This window comes from Taurulus bubalis, assembly GCF_910589615.1.
Source record: "Taurulus bubalis genome assembly, chromosome: 14".
NCBI lineage: Eukaryota > Metazoa > Chordata > Actinopteri > Perciformes > Cottidae > Taurulus > Taurulus bubalis.
Genome location: NC_136602.1, coordinates 18,778,015 through 18,798,230, shown reverse-complemented (window position 1 = coordinate 18,798,230; position 20,216 = coordinate 18,778,015). Strand labels below are relative to the sequence as shown.

General features: G+C 45.7%; 1 protein-coding gene across 1 annotated transcript; it reads right to left on the bottom strand.

The window, feature by feature from the left end:
- Positions 1-125: 125 nt before the first annotated feature.
- On the bottom strand, positions 126-18,930 carry srfb (serum response factor b; the record flags this gene model as incomplete). The annotated part of the gene is made up of 8 exons (XM_079230067.1): positions 126-567; positions 1,194-1,270; positions 1,395-1,592; positions 2,001-2,108; positions 2,435-2,593; positions 4,249-4,489; positions 14,381-14,647; positions 18,289-18,930. 8 exons carry the CDS (start codon positions 18,928-18,930, stop codon positions 472-474), a joined length of 1,788 nt encoding a protein of 595 aa, XP_079086193.1. The 3' UTR covers positions 126-471.
- Positions 18,931-20,216: the final 1,286 nt, after the last annotated feature.

Below are 20,216 nucleotides of genomic sequence, written 5' to 3'. Positions count from 1 at the left end.
AAAGACAATAAGCGTCTCCCCCCCCATTTACAAACCCCAGATATGCGCGCGCACACACCAACACACGCTTGTGCACAAGTTGCTCACACTGGAACATTCAGACAAACAAATGTCTCTTTGGCTGGTGTGAAGCTGTGGCACCTCGCAGTGCGTGTACATACATGTAATTACACATTTTCAACAACAACAAAAAAGCACACGCACACAAAAAAAATAACAGCATAGAAAATAGGTTCTTATGATAGATGTGATACATTTCCTATGCATTTGCGAATATATATATATATTTATATACCAAAACATACTGTATAAGGGTCAGCCACACATATGCCCTTGATTGTGTGTGTAGATGTATTTTAAAGTCAGATTCCCAAGTGTAATGTGAAACTGTAGGAAGGCATCAATAAATAGAGATGTATGCAAGTCTGTCCGTCGTGTCCCCGGCTCTGCTGCGGGAAACGGCGCCGTCCGTCAGTCACTCTTTGAGTTCTGTGCTACTTCCAAGTTGACCACCTGGAGCTCCGTCAGGTTACTGCTGCTGCCGCTCGACTGCGGACCAATCACCATCTGGAACGCAACACGGATAAGTCAGGAGGCGGGACAGCCCAACACGCAGCCAATCACGAGGCATCACAACACCCAGCACAGATGGAAGTACTGCTACACTACATGCTGTTTATCAGAGTGGTTTCATGTTGTAATAGATTCTGATGGGGGATTTCCTGTGCATAATTGACCTATTAACTCATATTCTATAGAGAGCAATTTACACCATTAGGATGGATTACTTTTTTATTTTTATAAATAAAAATCTTAAAATCTGAGATTTTTCCAATTGCATACAATCCAAATATCTACATATTTTAAACCAATTTACAGAAAGGAATTTCCAATGATTGTATTCATAAGACTGGACTTTATAAAGTAAATAAAAAACAGAACCAGTTTTGTTGCTCCCATGCACTGCTACAGTGGTGTTTTGTTAAGTCTATTTCATGTGTATTTTGCTGAAAGTCACAGGTAAGAGGCTGCCAGCTGATCATTCACATTCATCCCAAAAAAAACAAACAGGTGAAAACCCTGTGGCCTCTGTGTGCCAGTGCTCTGTTAGGATGCATTAGTGCGGTCACGTGACATGCTGGTTGCATAGGGAATATGAGAGTTTCACTTGTAAAATGCAGATCTTGCCGTACTGGGTGTAGCTGCACCGCTGAGACGGGGATCTGCATCGTGCCTGGAGGTGCTGTGAGGAACACCTGAGGGACAGCACCTATGGGAGGGGGAAAAAACACGTTTTACCATTGGTAAACTCTAGCATTATGGTTATTTGAAATGATGCACAAATGGCATATTAATCCACATGTCAGTAAAGTTCTTTTCAGCCCGAGTCTCACCTGAGTCTTGGCCCTGTGCGTGGGACACCTGCATGGCCGACGTGCCCTGCGAGAAGGCGTTGAGAACAGCCAGCCCGCCGTCGGTCAGCGTCGGCGTGGAGGCGTACATCAACGTGTGCGGGCTGGGGTACATCATGTGACCCGCGACAGACGTCGGCAATGACGAGGTGACGATGGTTGCCGGGAGACTCACCGTCGCTGGAATGAGAGAGCACGGGAGTGAGGAGGAGAAGGGTAGAGAAAGCAAACACTGAGGAGAAGAGGTGTGTACACATGTTGGCCAGCAGATGGCGCTGAACATGCATCTCAAGTCAACCGCTCACTCCTACTTGTGCTGTGTGTGGTGGCACAATAACACCTTTCTGGAGGACACAACTCATTCCAAACTGGCCATTTTCACCCATTGAGATGCTGTACACTGTTCAGTAAAATGTCAACAATGCTACTGTATGTCACTAATAAATGGCATAATGGCGGTTCCTGCTTGTAAACTATTTCCACCGTCTGGAGCACCAATGTGCATCGTTCGTCCATCGTAAATGGAGCGACAGATTCTCATCCAGACAGGATGACGCAGTCTTTCTTCAGAGAGAAGATCGGACCTACCGGTGGAGTTTGTGGAGGTGTGGCAGATGTCGAGGCCGTCGCTGTTGGCGCTGGACTGAGCGCTGTGGTGGAGCTGGATAGCCTGGAGCTGCTGGGGAGCCCCTGGTCCTGAAGACACACAGAGGGCATTCAGCCAACTACAGTAAGCCATCGGACACCCCACAAAGGGAATAGTTGCCGTAGGAGTGTGGGGACTGCAGCAGTGGGGGTGCCACATGGTCGCGGTCATCTGGCGGTAGAAGCCTTTGCAGTACTATCAGCGGAGGCCGAGGAAGTTGCCGTGCAAGTAGATTAGTAATCCTATCATTAGGTGCATGCTTAGTAGTCATTGCAGAAGAGGTGGCATTAGCAGTACGAGTAGCAGCAGCAGCAGCGGCTTTATCGTGATGCGATTGTGATTCGCATAAGCAGGCAGTCGTGGCAGAGCGGGTCACCTGTGAGGGAGACAGCAGCAGGGAAGCGGAAGACAGCCTGCTGTCCATGCTGAGGCTGCGAGGCCAGGGCCTGGCCATGCTGCCCCTGGAGGGCCAGGGAGTGGTGCTGCAGCTGGCTCAGAGGAATGGTGGGGGTGCCAGGGGGGAGAGTAGTGCCTGCTGGAGGATCACACACACACAGAGAGAGGGTGAGCCGATGCTAAAGGATGGTACAGCTTCCAAAAGTGCAAATAACTTAAATCGTAATATACAGGTTTAATACATACATGGCCGCTCAGCCAAGTGACTGTATCGAGTGGTCGGCTGGCACATTGACATTTAAAACCGTTCAACTGTTGCATGTTTTGTTTCATAGTCTCTTAACGTGTCGTCTTTTACCACATGGCAGGCATTTGAAATCAGAACATGACTCTGGAGTTGCGCCACCACATTTGGTCACATGCTCCCTAAACAGTTGCTGCAGGAGGCCGGGCACGCCCTTTCAAGCTGTCAGATGAGGAGCTTTTAGTGTGGGAGGGTGTGTTGTTCCACCTGGCACTGCTGCTATGTGCCAGACAGGTGGTGAGGAGGAGAGAGGGAGGGAGAGGGTGGAAAAAGAGGGCGGCTGAGAGACAAGGTTGCAGGAGGAGGAGAAAGATGGAGAAAGAAAAGGAGGGGAGGAGGAAAGGAGAGAGGCAGCGTGTCCTTCAGCTGTCAGACACATGAAGCCCACTAATTGGCGCTGTGTGTTCTTTTGATTTTATTTGTCTGTTCAGCTGTGGCAGCGCGCAGACAACCGACACACTGCAGCAACTAATCAGCGACATTATTGCCAGTACTTAAACTATACAACACTGGGCCCTTTTCCGGCTACACAATTGCCAAACAGACTCTTGTTAACAACAACAACGCCATATAACTGTAGAAAACATTGCACCAGTCAGCATTTAAGTGTCAACCAGCCTTTTCAAGTTGTTCTCGTCACAGTCCCAATAAAAGCTCCAGAGCACTGATCTTCTCATACAAATGAGTTACATATGAATTAAATTATCGCAAAATTCAAATATTCTTCACGACCTTAAGGGGAAATCGTGACCTCTTGGCATCGCCACGCTCCACTCACAGTATTTCCCCAGCACATCCACCATGAAAAGGACGCTTGATGAATAATTACTGAGGAAGCCAATTTAGGAACACCTAAAAAGCCCAAATCAGAGTCCTCATTGAGTTGGTGCAGTAGAGATCCCTTGTGTTTAAGAGTGTGTCTGTGAAGTCCCCCTTAATGAAGGGTCACGTCTAGTTCAGGACCGCTGGGTCACAAAGCTCCCGAGCCATAAAGTACGCAATTATAATTTCAGCCACCGATCCTTCATTGATTATTCATGACTAATTATGGGCCATGTTCGTCATCCCTCTTTCCCAGGTCTATTGTGTCCCTCTCACCTAATTATTCCTGCTCCCCAAGTGACAATCAAAGGCAGAGCCAGTCGCCAATAGACGTGGCTTTCCTGGATACGGAGGGCTTTGTAAAAACCCAAGGCCGCCGAATGTTGATCACTGTCTATGAAGGGCCGCTGTGTGATGTAAACGGCTTGAAGAGCGCCCGACCACTTCAAGACAGCTGAGGTCACGGCACACCGCCATTCCAATTCTAATTAGCCAATAAGCTCGGCAACACAGTGACATTAACAAAACACGGAGGCCTGCAGAGGCGTTGATTCAATTTTAAAGCATGAAGTTGAGATTAACAAACCGTGATGAAACCAATGAAGAAGTTTAACAGAGTTATGGATGTTGAGGTAAAAGCAGCCCCAGATGTTCCATCTCCTACGTACCGGGCATGAAGGTGAAGCCGCTGGGCAGCTGCATGACCCCCGCGGAGCCGCCGGTGGTCTTGAGGACGGTGCCGTTGGCGCTGATGTTGCCGCTGGCCGAGATGGGTGCCAGGTAGTTGGTGATGGGAAACGAAGGGCCGCTGCTCACCTGCATGGTGGTGGAGGTGGTGGGTACCGTGCACTGGGCGCTGCTGGTACCGCCCGGTAGGCTGGCTACTGTGAACGTCGGCTTCAGTGTATCCTGTGGGAGAAAACGTACACTTTGATTAGAAAGACAGGGGGGTGGCAGTGGGGGTGGGGGGGTTGGGCAAGAGGGGGACGAGCGTTTGATAAAATAAAAATCAGTACTGGATTATGTCAAGGAGGAAGACAACGTGTAGGGGAACGCTAGCGATTTAGTATTTAACTTAACACTGTCCATTTAACTTCCAGTGGCGGAACTCGCAAGAGACGGTTTTTTTAATTTATTTTTTTAAGAATGCTGAAAATCTGCGAAAGAGTTATGCAGATGTTTCATCCCTAGTATAGGTCATGCTTCAAGAGCAGCGGCTCCTACAATTCCCATAATGCAACTCAATAGCGCCTTCCCTGACTGGTCAATGCGAACATCTTTCGATAGGATAAAAGCCTTATTCATCGCTTGTTGAATAAGGAAAATTGTTGTGCAGCTGTTGCATTACAGTGAAAATATGCCTATAAACCAAATATAAACAATACAGGTTATTAATAAGCTGCACAAACAGATATAGAGGATGCCAGAAATGTCCCCAATAATCCCCACATTCAGTTTGTAACTCTGTAATAATCCTAATGACATCACCAGATAATAGTATTTCCAATTTATCCCGGTGACTGCAAAAGCAACAGCAGAAGAGTTTCACATGAGAACACCTAAAACAACACCATTAATAGGGCTCCTTCTCTTTATGCATGAGGAGGAGCAGGCTGTAATCCTTGGATACTTGCTTGGGTGAAAGAAACCACAGTGGGTTTTAATAGAGGAAGGGCAAATTACATAAACAAGGTAGAGAAACAGGCTGGGACCCCTCTAATTGCAGCCACATGGAGAATAACGTGCGGTGCCGGGAGCGTTTCTCTTTTCAAGTCCAAATGGGCCAAAAGTTGCATTCAAGTCGGAGAAAATCTCATCAGCTTTCATCCCTAAGTGTAGAAAATTCAGTATAGAGTTAAGACCCAACCGCTGTTCAATACAACTCTACTGAAGAGGAACAACAACATGATGCTGAGTTAGAACAACTAACTGACCACATCTACAGTAAACTGTGTAGAAATCAGACAGATGAGACGCTCACGTAAACTTAAAATCAATGGGGTGAGATGTAGCGGCTAACGCTAACATCCATTGAACAGCAGAGCGGGATGTGTTGCTGAGTGGGCTGCACGATGAGAGCAGGGTAGGCGTGAGGCTGGGACTATAAAGCACATCCAAACCCACCATGCCGATTTCTACGCACTTGCACACACTTGATAGTAATGATCTAATAGCAGAATGGGAACAAGCTAACACATTAGAGTTTGCCTGTTCCTCTGGTTCCAATGTAAATAGAGGCAGAGTACACCGAAGGTTTCATTTAATAAGGGGTGTGATCACGGATACATATGCTGTGGGTACAGAGGACATCGCAACGAACTGTCATTTAAAAAAAGGTTCCTCCACATATGGCAAAGAAAATGCAGCTTTTTTCTTTGGAATTTGAATTTGTAGGACGCAACCAGTATCCTGTGCAACTCACACTATCAACCCCTCCATTTGTATCAGTTTCCCCAGTAAAAACTAAACAGTATTTATTTTACACTGAAGCTAGACCATATTATTTGTGGAGAAAATGCAAGTTCAGCATAGACCTCAGGACCTTAAGGTCAAAGCCTTCCAAGGCCTTGTCCTTTGGAGGATCCAGCCCCGGAACTGGGATAAAGCACATGACATGGTGCGGCAGGTGGAACGGATGAGCCGAGTGAATACGGCTTATTATATGTAAACACAGCCATGTGCCAGAACAGACTTACAAGGTGTGCGTTGCATCTTATACAAAGGGATCCAAGAGTCAGAACTAAACACGGAGAAGCAGCGTTCAGCTTCTCTGCTCCACACATCTGGAACAAGGTTCCTGAAAGCTGCAGGTCTGCTGAGACCCTCAGCTCCTTTAAATCCAGATTGAAGACTTTTATGTTTGCTGCTGCCTTTAATTGAACCAGATTCAAGGATATCAATTTCTGCATCTCACTACTGCATTTTAATTCTTAAACTGCACTGCAACTTTTATTCTATTTTTTTGCTTTTTGACTGTTTTTAAATGTACGTTCTTAATCGTTTTCTTCTGCATTATGTTTTGATGCTTTTAATGGTTTCATGTGAAGTACTTTGAATTGCCTTGTTGTTGAAATGTGCTCTACAAATAAACTTGCCTCTACGATTGAAATTCTGAAAAGGCACACTCATAACAGAATAACAGTGAGGTAGCGTAGAAGCAGGCTCAAGCAACCTCTTTGAGCAGAGCACTATTGGTTTTTATATGTGACTGATTACATGGTGGGAGGAGGATAATTCAGCACGGACTCCACTGATAAGACTTCCAAACACGTATGTAAGATGCAAATATGTCAGTGGAGCAAACTGCTGCGAGGATTAGCTCCCAGTCTTTAGCCACATCCCAGTCTGCTCTTAATATCAAAAGATAGTGGGATAGTATGGCTCACTGCAATGACGAAATGGAAGTTGTTTTTCTCCTTTTTTTTTGAGATGAGGTAAAAACAAACTCAGGATGAACAAATTATCAATCGTGTCAAGAGTTTTCTGGCCCTCATGACGTGCGGATGGTGAATTTGGGGTTTTAGTTTTGGACAAGACGCTCAGAAATCAACAAGACAAAACCCCAAACTACGCAGTTAGTGCGCTCGCCTGCAGCTCATAACCAGGCCGTGCCGAGGGTCTGACAGTCCAAGGTCCTTTACCTCTTTAGTTAAACAGCAGCTGGAAAGTCAAAAAGGGGAGGGCCACGCGGAGGACTCGCAGTGGTTCTGCCCTTTCAACCAAGAGAGAAAACTGAATATATTCAACCAAGAACAATATGTAATCCAGTCACTGACCAACCATGAGGCCTGCCGTTCATCACGGAGCGATTGCTGACAGTCAGACCGTGACACCGCCATCACCACGTCTTCATTCTCTCAGAGACTTTCCAATTTTTGACTGAAGTGAGATTTGTCTCACTAATGTTCACTAGACCTCAAGAGAAACTTCCTCTACATGGGTGCAGGGGTTACAGATAGCAGAGGAAGAGGATGGCGGGTAAGCAAGCACAACAACAATCAGTGAAGAGTCCAGAAAGCGATCAGTGTTTGGATCGTCACGTAGAGTCGCACTTTTCAGCCACAGCAGTAGCAGAGCATGTGCGTCTGCGTGCGGCAGGCGAAGCAAAGTCAGGTTTGGGGACAGGACAGGGGACAGGACAGGGGCGAGGGTACAGACAGCTGAGGGTACAGACAGCTGGCGGGAAACCTGAGCGCCTATGAGGGGGAATTAACCCTTTCCAGGCCAGCTGAGGCAGCAGACGGCCACGCGAGGGAGAAGGCAGCAGCCGTCGACTCTCAGTGAGCTCCGTGTCGAGCACCAAGGAGATGCTTCACCTTAAACCAACTTTTCCACATCAAACCGCTCAATGGAGAAATAAATGGCTGCTTTTTTCCGGCATGAGACCACATGAACAAGAATGATCAAAATGTGCTTAAAACTCTTAAAATGGCACACTGGAATCCCCTACATTTCATTAAGAGACAAATACTTTCATTGCATCACTTGTAGAGCTTCTTTTAGTGACATCCCTTTTAGTGAAAAGGGGATCTTATATAGGGTAATTATAAGGTCCCCATGCATACAAAAAAAATACTGTTTCTGCCTCCAGAATGCCACTGTTCATGTTCACACACACACACACACACACACACACACACTAAGATTACCCTTTTCACTGAAAGGGATGTCACTAAAAGAAGCTCTACAAGTGATGCAATGAAAGTATTTCTTTCTTAATGAAGTAACATGGTGCAAATCGGTTCTTTCTTACTTCTCTGTATTTATGATATTTTTCAGTTCCTGACCACGATATGAGCTAGACCGCTTTTTGAAGTTACTCATGCGACAATATTTACCATTATGCCGATAATGGAAATTCACCTTATTGTGCGTGTTTAATTTTTATTGTAATCAGTGATCAAATCTTCCCATCCCTCGATCTTGCTTTGCTGTCATGTTTCTACTCAGATCCACATGAACAGAAAGTTAGCTTGACTAACTTTCATGTGGTCGTCTGAAGGTCTCGTCAAACTGACACTATCTCTGCCGCCTACATCGAAGCTTCCACTGACCCACTGCTTTGTTTGACCATCTCCACGTGTCTTGTGTTCAACTGGCCCGTCTATAAACAGCGCTGACTTTTAGTTCCGAGTCAAGGCGGTGCATAGTAAACATAGGCTACAGCGGTGTAATGCATTCCTTAAGAGAAGAAGAAGTGCAGCCAAAGCCTCCGCAGTGTCATCTCCTGTTTGATTCAGTCCTACACAGATACATCACCTCCATCACTAACCATTAACCCCTTCACTGTCCACTGCAAATGGACTGGAAGTCTGAATAGTATGTAAAATACAATCTATTTACGATGAAACCAGTTAATTGATTCGTTGTTCTTAATTTGCTATTTTGATCATGAAAGTCATGTTTAAAGCAAAAAGTGCCAAACATTTCCTTGAGCCTCTTAATGTGGAGAATTTTCTTTGTCTTCGGTCATATGAAACTATTTCATTTGGACTCTTTGGTCAGACAACACAAGCAATTTGGGGACGTTACATTGGGTTCTGGGAAGTTGTGGATATGGATATTTGTCATTTAATTTCTGGATATTTAACCAAACAATTAACCGATTAATTCAGAAAATAGTCTGCAAATTAATTGATAGTGAATGCAATCGTTAGTTGTGGCCCACATTATATAATAATATATATATTTCTTTGATACTCTGAATTATGCCTTTATAGGGTTTGTATCAGCCTGAGAAGAAAAAGATGTATAGATTTTTTCCAAAGCAAAAGTTGGTTTAAGTTTTTTTTTTTAATAAAAAAAAAAAAAAAAAAATACCCCACTACGACTATTACTACTGCTGCTGCTCTCCTCGAATTGGAAAAAACAAAAACATGGCCCGACCTGGGGAAACACGGCACTTTGTATAATGAGGTACCAGAACACGACAAATGAGGCCACAATTTATAGTCGTGCGACTGGAGGGCAGAGTCTTCTGGGATAAGCATTGAATCCTGTGGATTCATTGCAGCCACTGAGAGAACCCCCACATGCTAAATAATCTATTTTACAAGACGGGGACATTATTTTACTTCAGCAACGAAGAGATCTCAAATATCATACATCCTACCCCTCATTAAAAGGATCCAGAGACAGAATGCATTAGATAGAGACACCAGCCATCTGATTTACACAATCAATAATTCGAGGGTTCTTTGGTTTGGTAGCGATGCAACAAAAACACCAAAGTGAGGAGACGTTTTCTTATACCGCTCTAAAAGTCCTTTCAATACGCTGCTTTCCAAACTATGGGTGCGAGTAAGAGTTCTATACATGGTAAAATACTAAAAGACTCCATTGCCCTGCGCACATTCACAGACATCACACGATAGACCCCTTTTAGAAGTAACAGGAAATGAGAGTAATTAAAAAGAGGAGGACACAAATGATTCCCTCTTCGCGAGGGATTAATCGTTCCAAATGGAAGGTGACAACTGGCAGCCTCGTCCCGTGTTGGTCGGAGAGCCCATTGTGCAGTTTACTGGTGGCTGGCCCTCGTCTAATCTCCCATTTGCTGGCTCCCATCTCCCCGTCTGTCACCCTGCCAGCAACATGGAATTCGCAGCTCCATTTGGGACTGCTAAAAAAGGCAAGGCAGCCCAAGTGGAGGAGGTGCAGCCAATGGCGGCTGACCTGTCCAGTTGCTTGCTGTAAAATAAGGGGGTGGAATGGGGGGGGGGGTTGCTTTCCTCCCCTCTGACACAGCCAACATGCTGCTCTCCCGGCAGACACCGTAGGAATCCCTCCGACAACACGACCTCGCTCTACGTACGGTCTGTTTAGGAGCACCCTTGTGATAAGAGCACATATCTCACAAGTAAATTAACTTCCCATTATCTCAGCGATTCTCTCTTGTCACCCACTTCAAGCCGCTGCTCCGCCCGTACGACAGGGAGGCAGATTAAAACTAAATGTGAAATGCTTTCTTTTCAAGTACAGTTCTCCATTTAAGACTGAATTAATTATCAAATCACTGTCAGTTCTTTCGGGGGACCAATTCAACTTCACACACATTTATATGCCTGCAATAATGTTAGATAGCTGTTGGTCTGGACAGTGCACTACACTGCAGCGACGAAGACAACGTGATCTGTGCTAACGAGCAGGAGAGAAACAAACGGGCTTCAACAAGATTACAACAGCAATAGCACCGAAGGTCAGAGCAGCAAGGAAGAGAAGAGAAGGAGATGGAGTAAGGGAGGAAAGGGGAGATGGTGACGGAGGGAGGAGGAGGAGGGGAAAACGAGAGGAGACTGTCAGATACTGAGAATTATGTCCTAAGCTAGATCCTCTAAGCAAACATGAGTTGTGGGATTTGCCATCCCCTTCCAAAAATAACCGCAAAAATCATAAAAACATCTGTACTGTAGACACATTGAATATCAAGAAGGAGCCACAGAAGCCAGAACCGTCCAAAGATCTGCTGGTGGTACGCCACAATAATTACAAATGTACCCTCTTTGTGAAGTGTTGTTCATTTTTGGTGTAACCCGCTTCTCCCTTGGACTTCCTCATTCACCTCTACATTTCCCAGAATGCATTTCCACAGCCCTCAGAGAACAGTCACAAACGTGTCGTCTTCAGCGGTTGTTTTTAGGCACTTAATTGTGCTGCGAGAGCAATAACAATAGAAAAGGCGGGTTCTCCAGTCACGCAACGTAATGTCGTAGTATTTTAAAACACTGCAATCAGCTCGACTAAAGACGCTCCAAATGGAATCATGCATGGATTGAGTCAATGCCAAATAACAGTTCTAGAAAGAAACCTCCTTGCTGTTCGTTGTGACATCTCTCACAGCGAGATGACATTTCGCCAGCTCAGTTTTCAGTACCCAATTTAGGCCGGGTGACAGTGGCCCAAGAACCAATTCCCGCCAGCTAGATATGCATCAGAACAATCAGCAGATGATAATGTGTTGGGCTGTCGTCCCTGACCAAAGACATTTTAGTCGACTAAATGGTAAAAAATACCGCATCTGCAATACTGCGTCTGCCTGTGCACTCATTGCTCGTCACCGGAGTCTTTCACACAAGTTGCTAGCTTAACAGCCGCGAGTACAAATAATGGCCGTGCTCGTCGTTTACGTTCATGATAATGTTTTGGGGCAGAGGGCGGCCCGCTACCTATTGGAGAAGAAGAGAGCAACCCGGGCTAAGCTTTAACGTTGGATCAACCTTAAAATGCGCTCTCGCTAGTTTCTCAAGATTACCAATTTTTACCAATAATTATTGTGTTTTTCCAGAGATGAACTCATAACTTTCTTGGAAATAAGTAATTCAGCATGAAAGACAAAAACAAAATTGAAGTTAGTAATCTACTAAAGACCCCCAAGTCCACAAAAACAAGAGGTCAGTCCTAAATAATGCAACTTGCAGCCTTTTTAGTCTTAAACTTTAAGAAACAATCAATTAAAGCTTTCAACTATGAAATCAAGACGTTGTAGGACAACGGATGACTGACATTGCAAGATCCATTACAGGATTTAAACATTTATTCAGAGGGATTTGGGATTTCCAGAGCAGCCTTCACATTTTTCCCAGTTGAAATCGAAAAGGAAACAACTGATTCTTTATTGGACGGCCCATGTGAAATTAATTTAACTATTTCATCCATGATGTTACATATTGAACAGATGGCCTTGTTGGTCTTTTATTTCAGCGGATTAACACCAAAAGCATAAATTCACAGTGGGCGACTGGATGCAATTTTAGCAGCCACAGCAATTCCTGGAATATAAGATTGCATTTTTGTTCACTAGTTTGTAGGTATAACATCGGTACTTAGCATCGGCAGGTATGTTGGGTTTAGGTTTCATAAGAAACATCAGGGGACAACGTTTTTTCTTGAAAAACATCAAAAAGGGCTTGGGACAGTTATCTGAGAACAAAATACACAGTACTTATCTTCCAACCCTTTTTCTTTTGCTTCTCCAAAATGTCCTTTACTCTCCTCACCACCCCCTCACCCAGTGCAAAGTCCAAACTGTTTAGACTAGCTTGCACTGTATGTATGACATGCTACTCTCTTGATGAATAGTATCCAGACGCTGCAGAGGTGCACGCAGCGACCACGCATCAGACCTACTGCGCACAAACTAAATACCAAAAAAAAAAAAACTGAGGCCGCCGTATCCACCTGCCGTGTCCGCACTGTAACCGCGCTGCTCCTGACATGGACCACACAATGACAATTTCTAGGGTGTCCCTCGGTGAGCAGGGTTCACAGGGCCCACGCTGTTCTCACACACACTCATAATTGCAGCGGGGGCAAAGGTCACAGCGTCCCCGACAGCCACCTAAATAGACGTCACATGAAGCGGGACGTAAAATATCGCTCATATGTTTCCATTCCAGCCGCTCATATCTACATCCTTACCTCCCCTCCATATCACTAAATGAGTGGGGGGAAGGGGAGGCGGGTGGGTTGGAGGGGAAATCACAGGACTCCAAAGACAGCTGCAGCTTATAAGGAATGCGAGGGGCCTCAGCCAAGAGAGCAGGCAGGGAAACCATACCATATATGGCAACAGAGGCAGAATCTAATTTTTATCAATGAGCAGAGCGGGCATGAGAGCGGCTCAACATGCGAGGGTTGATCCCCCATCCTTGACGGTGTATGGTACGTGTTACTTGGTGCCTTGTGAAAACAGCACGCAGGCACAACAGGCCGGCAAGTGTCCGTCTTCAAAGGCGCGCACTTAAGCCGTGTAAACAGCGAGCGGAGGGAGTCTCGGCTTCCAGCACCTGAGCGCACGGAGAAGTGTGGACAGTGAAGCATGTCCGCTTATGAATTTATCGCTTCGCTTCAAGATCTCAAAGACCTGAGGTTTAAGAACCCTTGGAGTAGAAAATACGGGGACCCGACACTGCAGCTTGAAAGGAGGATGAAAGGAGGTCACGCAGCCAACGAACAATGCTCGTGAGCATTTCAGAGTAGAACCATTCTTTGTTTTTTTAATACTCCTCATCCTAAATTCAACTTATTCCCGTCACAACAATTTTGAGCAGGTTAGCGAGTTTGAAAACGGCACAAAATGTCTGATATTAAACTATTTTCAAAAATGCAAGTCCTGTTAGCAATCGGCAGCGTTTCGTCCCTGAACGCGAGACAGCTCCGTCACAGAATAAAAGATAAACACCAAAGTCCTCCATGCAGCAGTGGTGCGTGTTTCTCCTCCTAACACAACCCAGACCTGCTGTGATTTATCTTCGTGTTACGAGGCTTTCCTGGACGAGAGGTCAGAAAGGTAACGTGTAGACGGCTCCCTTTAGTGAGTGGGATAATACTCTCCATCTTATCTGGCTCTCCCCTCAGTGTGGAGCCCTTTGAAAGGACTACGAAGACTTTTTGGTTTAATTAAAAAATGACTTGGTGCTTAGGACCAAACCGCAAGTCCAAAACAGAGGCCTCACATAAAACAGGCAAAAGTTCTAAACTGTTTACAATGGGACAACGATTATTTTTCCACCACCGCTTGCGGGTTCAATTCATTTGCTCTCCTCGCGTGCCTGTTTAGCCTTTTCTAGAGTGATTTCCCACAATACCCATTAGTGAATCTCTATGGTGCTTATAATTATTTTATTTGTTATGCAATTCATGTCTCCACTAGAATCAAAGACTTTAACTCGAGCGCGATTGCAGGGAGAATAGGCTGCGGGGACAGGGATACAGATGAGTGCATTTAATGGGAATTCACAGCCGCCGCTGACTCGCTACACTTCTTAAATGTTGTCTCCTTTCCACTTTTTTGATTCTAACCTTTGTGTCGCCCATGCTCTCCGACTCAGACACCTGATAGGTGAGGTCCGTCTCCTCGAAGCCCGTGGCACTCATGCGCTGGTCCGTGGAGGGGTCCGAGCGCGGCGGCGAGTCCGGCGAGTTGAGGCATGTTTGGATCAGAGCTTTGCCCGTTTCACTTGTGATCATGGGTTGGAGTTTGCGGGTGGCGAAAGTGTAGACGTGCCCCGTTTCACTGGCCACAAGCAGTAGAACCTGGGTTCCCGTCAAGGTGGAGAGTTCGTAGGCCTGGGAAAGAGACAATAGGGAAATTAAAGTACATGACAGAGAGGACGGGTCAAAGAGTCGGGCTACAATTCAAACAGAAAGACGTAAGCTTCACCAAATTGCCTTCATTTACAGACAAAGTAATCTCTACTGGAAACATACAGCAAAGGAATACAAAAAAGGTGAACCTCTGGGAAAATATAACCGAGACAAAAAAAACACTAGAAGCTGAAAATCCCCCTGTAGTGAACCGTGACGTAGAGCACAAATGAAGCTAAAATAACATGAGATAAGGCGCCCAGAATAGAGAGTGTGATATAGCTGAGAGAGCGATTGCAGCTGGGGACGGGCTTCTTGCACGAGCACAGGGGGAGTCGGCAAGCAACCCGGTCTTAACGGCGGACACAAGGAATCAGTCTCAACACCCAGAGGTAGCCGACTGTGAAACGTGAGGCCATGACAGTCTGCTCCCTTGTCATTCATTAAACAGCGTGCGCACAGACACACACACAAACTCTTCAGTGTGAAAGCAGGAACACAATAACATTCAATGCCATCACACTCACACCCGTTCTCTCACACACGCAGATGCTGCACTCTGATTGAACTCCTGAGAAAGCCGTTTTATCTAAATGAGTCATAAGTTATGTGGAGGATGCTTCTGGTGCTGTGAAGGCACAGCGCCATTACCATCACCTTGGTGAACACGGTACAGTCAGAGCCGGCTGATAAATGTGTCATTGTAAGCCGGTGCACGGGAGGAGGAGACGAAGTGCATTCAAATTAAAAAAAGGCTTTTATGGAGCAGTTATAAAACCATGCATTCATACCGGTCCACTCCATCGTGATCAAACACTGCGTTCATTACGCTATCAGTCCAATGTGGGCACTGAAGCCGACTGTAGGATTATCTCGTGTGTGTGTTAAGATGACAGAGCACAGAAAGGCCAACGATGAGCAGCTACTGTTCTAGTGGCTGAACGCTACAACGCGCTCGCTTCCCCTGAGCTCTTCAGACCTTCATTATTAGAGGTTTTTTGATGCACGCGTGTGTACATTTTTTTGTGCATTGAGGAACGGCGTTAAATGGAAACTCTAGCAGCACAGTTCACCTCTCCCCCTGCGAATGCGGCATTACAGAAGTAGGTAATTAACTCCACGGCCCCAGTCATCCTCTTCTACTACCATCTCCCTTGATTGGCACAGCAGCAGCGACAGGAGCCTCTAACAACGGCGTCTGATGTTTGGCCAACATCCAACGCAGGAAAGGACTCATTTGTCACCTTAAATGTGCAAGGTGGCGGCACAAACTAGGACCCACGCAATGCTTTAATAAGTTCCTTCTCTCTGCTGATTTTCTCATAAATATTCATGGCTGCGAAGTGCCAATTACTCAAGGCTGTAATTGGTTCCTCCGTCACACAGAACTTCCCAGTCAAGCCCACACATCAAATAAAAAGAAAAAGAAAAAAACGGAGCAAGATATAAAGTCATGGATGGCCACAAACATGTAATGCAGTTATGCAATTCAAAACAGCGTTATTCTCATATTTCATCTTGGCTGTTAGAACACTAGTCGCCTTGTGATTATACAGTTACGAGTTAAAATCCCTGGAACTACCTCAACAACTTCTGTTGTAGCGTTCAGCGTGCAGGCGCCCTGGGCAGTGCTGGAACAAATATTCCATTAGTTCCTCCATCCATCTGTTATCTGTAACTTATCATCCTATTCAGGGTCGCATGATAACTTATATTATAGATGTATCCATTTTTCAGGTAATCATTAAGTGTATAGTATGATTTTAGTTTCTGGCATCCAAGGCATTGTTTTCAAATCGCTTGTAAATAATAAGAATGTAATGGCTGCATTCCAGCCAGGCCCTGGTATTGTGCACGTTGGCTCACTTTGCGCAGTGTATTGAGGCACTTAAACGGACTGGCGCGACCATTTGTTATTAGTTACATCTGTGCTTTTCCTGGTATGACAATTAGAAAGTCTGCCAAGAAAACAGCCGGGCATGAAATCATGCCCCTTACTGTACGAATCAACCAAATAAAAGCAACCACAAGTATTAACTGAGTAATCCTGTGCCGACAATTGATGTAACCATTTGGATTGTGCAATTATTGACATGCAAAAAACCTAAAGAATTAGAGAACAAACAAAATGATTTGACTCATCGCATCACTCAAAATTAAACTATAGGCTCATCCTAGAAACCAGTTGAGAACGGTCTACTATGAATCTTCCCACTCCTCTCCACCCACCTCTCCATTTCTTCGATGGCTGACACAGTGTAGGCAACGTTTACAAAAAAAATCTATTCGCACACAGTGTGTCAAATAGTGTTCATGTTGCCAACCTCAGTTTCCACGACAACAGTCTGGGGTACATAATAAAAATTAAAAAAAGAGCGAGAAATAAAGCAGAATACGCACTACATGGGCTTCAGAGTAACAAATGAAGAATTGTGTTTAAGGTCATGATGACAAATGACCATGTCAGCAGCAAACGACTGCTGTGCTTCTGGTCAACAGCTAACCTCGCCTCCAAATGATCAGACTGTAGATTCATTGATGCCAAATAGCAATACTTTTTTATTGCTCATGTTGTTATTGCTTCTGCGTTTGCTTATTTTTGGGTTGTTATTATTTATCATGGCGCCAATCGAGTGCTTGAGTTGTGGATTTTCCAGTTTAATACTGCTTTTGGTACCAAACTCCATGGAGGACAGTATGACCACCACGGAGCGAGTTGTTATCTTTATTGCCAACTGCTGCTCACAAAACCGAAACCAAGAGAAGTCACCCATGGGTGAGGCTGTGTCACAACGTACAGTGCCATAATGCATGCACAGACAGTCCCCCGGCTCCTCTCTTCTGTTTGAGTGCTCTTTGACTGTCCTCTGATCTGGTTTCCCTGGGGTTTGGTCAGCTGTTGGCAACTACAGGCCCGCTGCTGCTCTCCACCGCATGGCTGCCGCCTGCAAGCAAAGCCTGCTTCACCACGACAGAAGGAACAGCCTGTGTGCACCGAGGGCCACTGATGGGAACTACTGCCAACAGTCCGAGGACCATCTTTGTGTGTGTGTGTGTGTGTGTGTGTGTGTGTGTGTGTGTGTGAGAGACAGTCAGTTTATCTGGAAATCTGTGTGTGTCAGGCCATGTGTGTGTGATAGTTGGGGGGAGCGAGGTCATAAATAGAATTGTCATTTGCACACGTCTATTTAAAGCCAATTGCCTGTCATGATCCCTCACCTCCAGTGAGCCAGTTTGTGCCACAATTGTTGTTGTCTTTTCATAAAGAAAGGAATTGATATCAGATGAACTACAGGTCAAATTTCTAAATGTAAGCCAACTATTAGATTAGAATGGCCGGTGCAGTGGGTCTACTTTTCCACTGATGTTGTGATTCTGCAGCTTATTAAAGTGTAACCTCCACTTCGCTGTTAATTTCACGAATGGAAGCATTTACAGCACCATTATATATATATATATATATATATATATATATATATATATATATATATATATATATATATTATATATATATATATATATATATATAACAGGCCTAATGCAGTACGTCAATACCAAACAAGACTGAAGTGACACATGTTACAGTCATTGAATGAGATCCAAAAGGAAATCCCCCGACTCACCTTCTTCATAATACCAGTCTTCCTCTTGCTGAAAGTGGTGTAACGTCTCAACTTGTTGTCGATAAATTCCATCTTTATCTTCACGCGCCCACGTGTCTTCTTCCCCGGCTTCGCCCCCGCGACCCCCCCGGGCACCATGCCGTAACCTCCGGGAGGTATGCCCACCTCCTGCCCCGTCACCGCAGCCTCCATCTCCCCGCGCTCGCGCTTCACCCCTCTCCGGCTGTCCCCCAGTGAACCCACCGGGTCGTCGTCGTCTCCGGAGTCCGAGTCGTTCTCCGAGCCGCTGCACATAGGCGCGCTCTCCCGGTCCGGGTCGAACCTGGCCCCGTGCGGCAGCACCACTCCCGTGTTTATGCCCACCATGTTGCCCTGCACGGTGGTCTGCAGAGCGGTCCCTCCGGTCCCGTTCCCCGGCCTCACGCCTCTGGAGCCCCCCGGACCGTTAGCCCCCAGCATCCCCACGGCGTCTCGCTCCCCCTGCCGCCCGTCGCTCTCGCTGACCCCCGGTAAAGCTTGCCCTGCTCGGACTAAAATAGGACGGATCCCGACGCCGACAATCCCCGAACCGTGTCCCGTGTTACTTCTGCCCGAAGCTGACCCGTTTCCAGATGGTGCCGAACCGACCCGGCTCGGTAACATTATATTTCGGCTGCTGAACCGAGTCCCTAAAACACCAGCTGAAAGAGCCGGAGCGCGTTGTCTCGTAAATGGCTGATAAAACGCACAGGCTGACGCGCCCGGGCCACGCAGCGTAAACAAACCAGACCCGGTCGGAGATTCGGAGCCTCCAGGAAATCACCGTGACACACTTTTGAAAGCTACCCCCCAAGACCCTTCAACCCGGCTCCTTTTGGTTCACCCTCCTCCTCTATTACCAAAACTCCGAGCACTTTCTCAAAAAGGAAAACGCGAAGAGCGTCCTCGATGTCGATCCGCCATGTTACGTAGTCCGCGCTGCGAGCTGAAAATAACGCTAGCCTCGGCCTGTTAGCGTCAAGTGCTAATCTTTACTCCCCCGAACGCAATATGCATGTAGTCGTGGTTAAGGGACGCATAAAAACGTCTATATTTTGAACACCGTTTAAGACAGCGGAGTAATATTAAAACCGAGGAACTACTTCCCTCCTTATAAAGAGATACAATGTTTCCTTATTTGGTCCTGTCTCTCCTTATTTGGTGAGTCACAGCGTCGCCTATCGATTGGCTGAAGATTATCTGAGGAGCGCTGTCATTGGTCAATACAAACACTCATTGGAATAAATACCAAAATGGTTGCGCTACCGACAACGTCACCGTGGACAGGCAGCGGCACCGAAATAACACAAAATCCAACTTTTTATTCCCCACAGATTGTGCGGTCATGCCACAAAACATGTTTGTGGTTTACTTTCGCGCACAAATGTCTCTTTCATTAACTTTATCGGCCGAAAGACTCAAAATCAGAGGAATAGTTTTTTTAAACTTTAGATTCAATTTCTACTATTCTGTTTTTCTATTTATCTGGTTTATTGTTGTATATCATATGTACGACGAGAGCAACGTGAAACCGGAGACAAATGCCATGTATGTGTACACACACGGCCAATAAAGCTGATTCTGGTGTTGTACTGTATCATATTAATGATGGCCAATGTGTGAGTTTAGATGCATTCTACTAAAGGGAGATTGTAATTACTTTTAGAAAATAAAAACTGTGAAAACCCAGTTTGATTCGTGTGGCAGTGTCACTTAACCCTTTCACAATACGCCTTTTTTCACAGCAGACATTTGGCTTCAACTTGTCATAGCAGGAAAAGCACAGGTGTAATTAGTGACATTAAAGATGGTTATTAAAGTGTCACTCTAAAACATTGAGACAGGATGTACAATACCAGGACTCTGAGCTTAAGCAGCCATATGAAATTCAGCCATCCCTTGTATCCCTT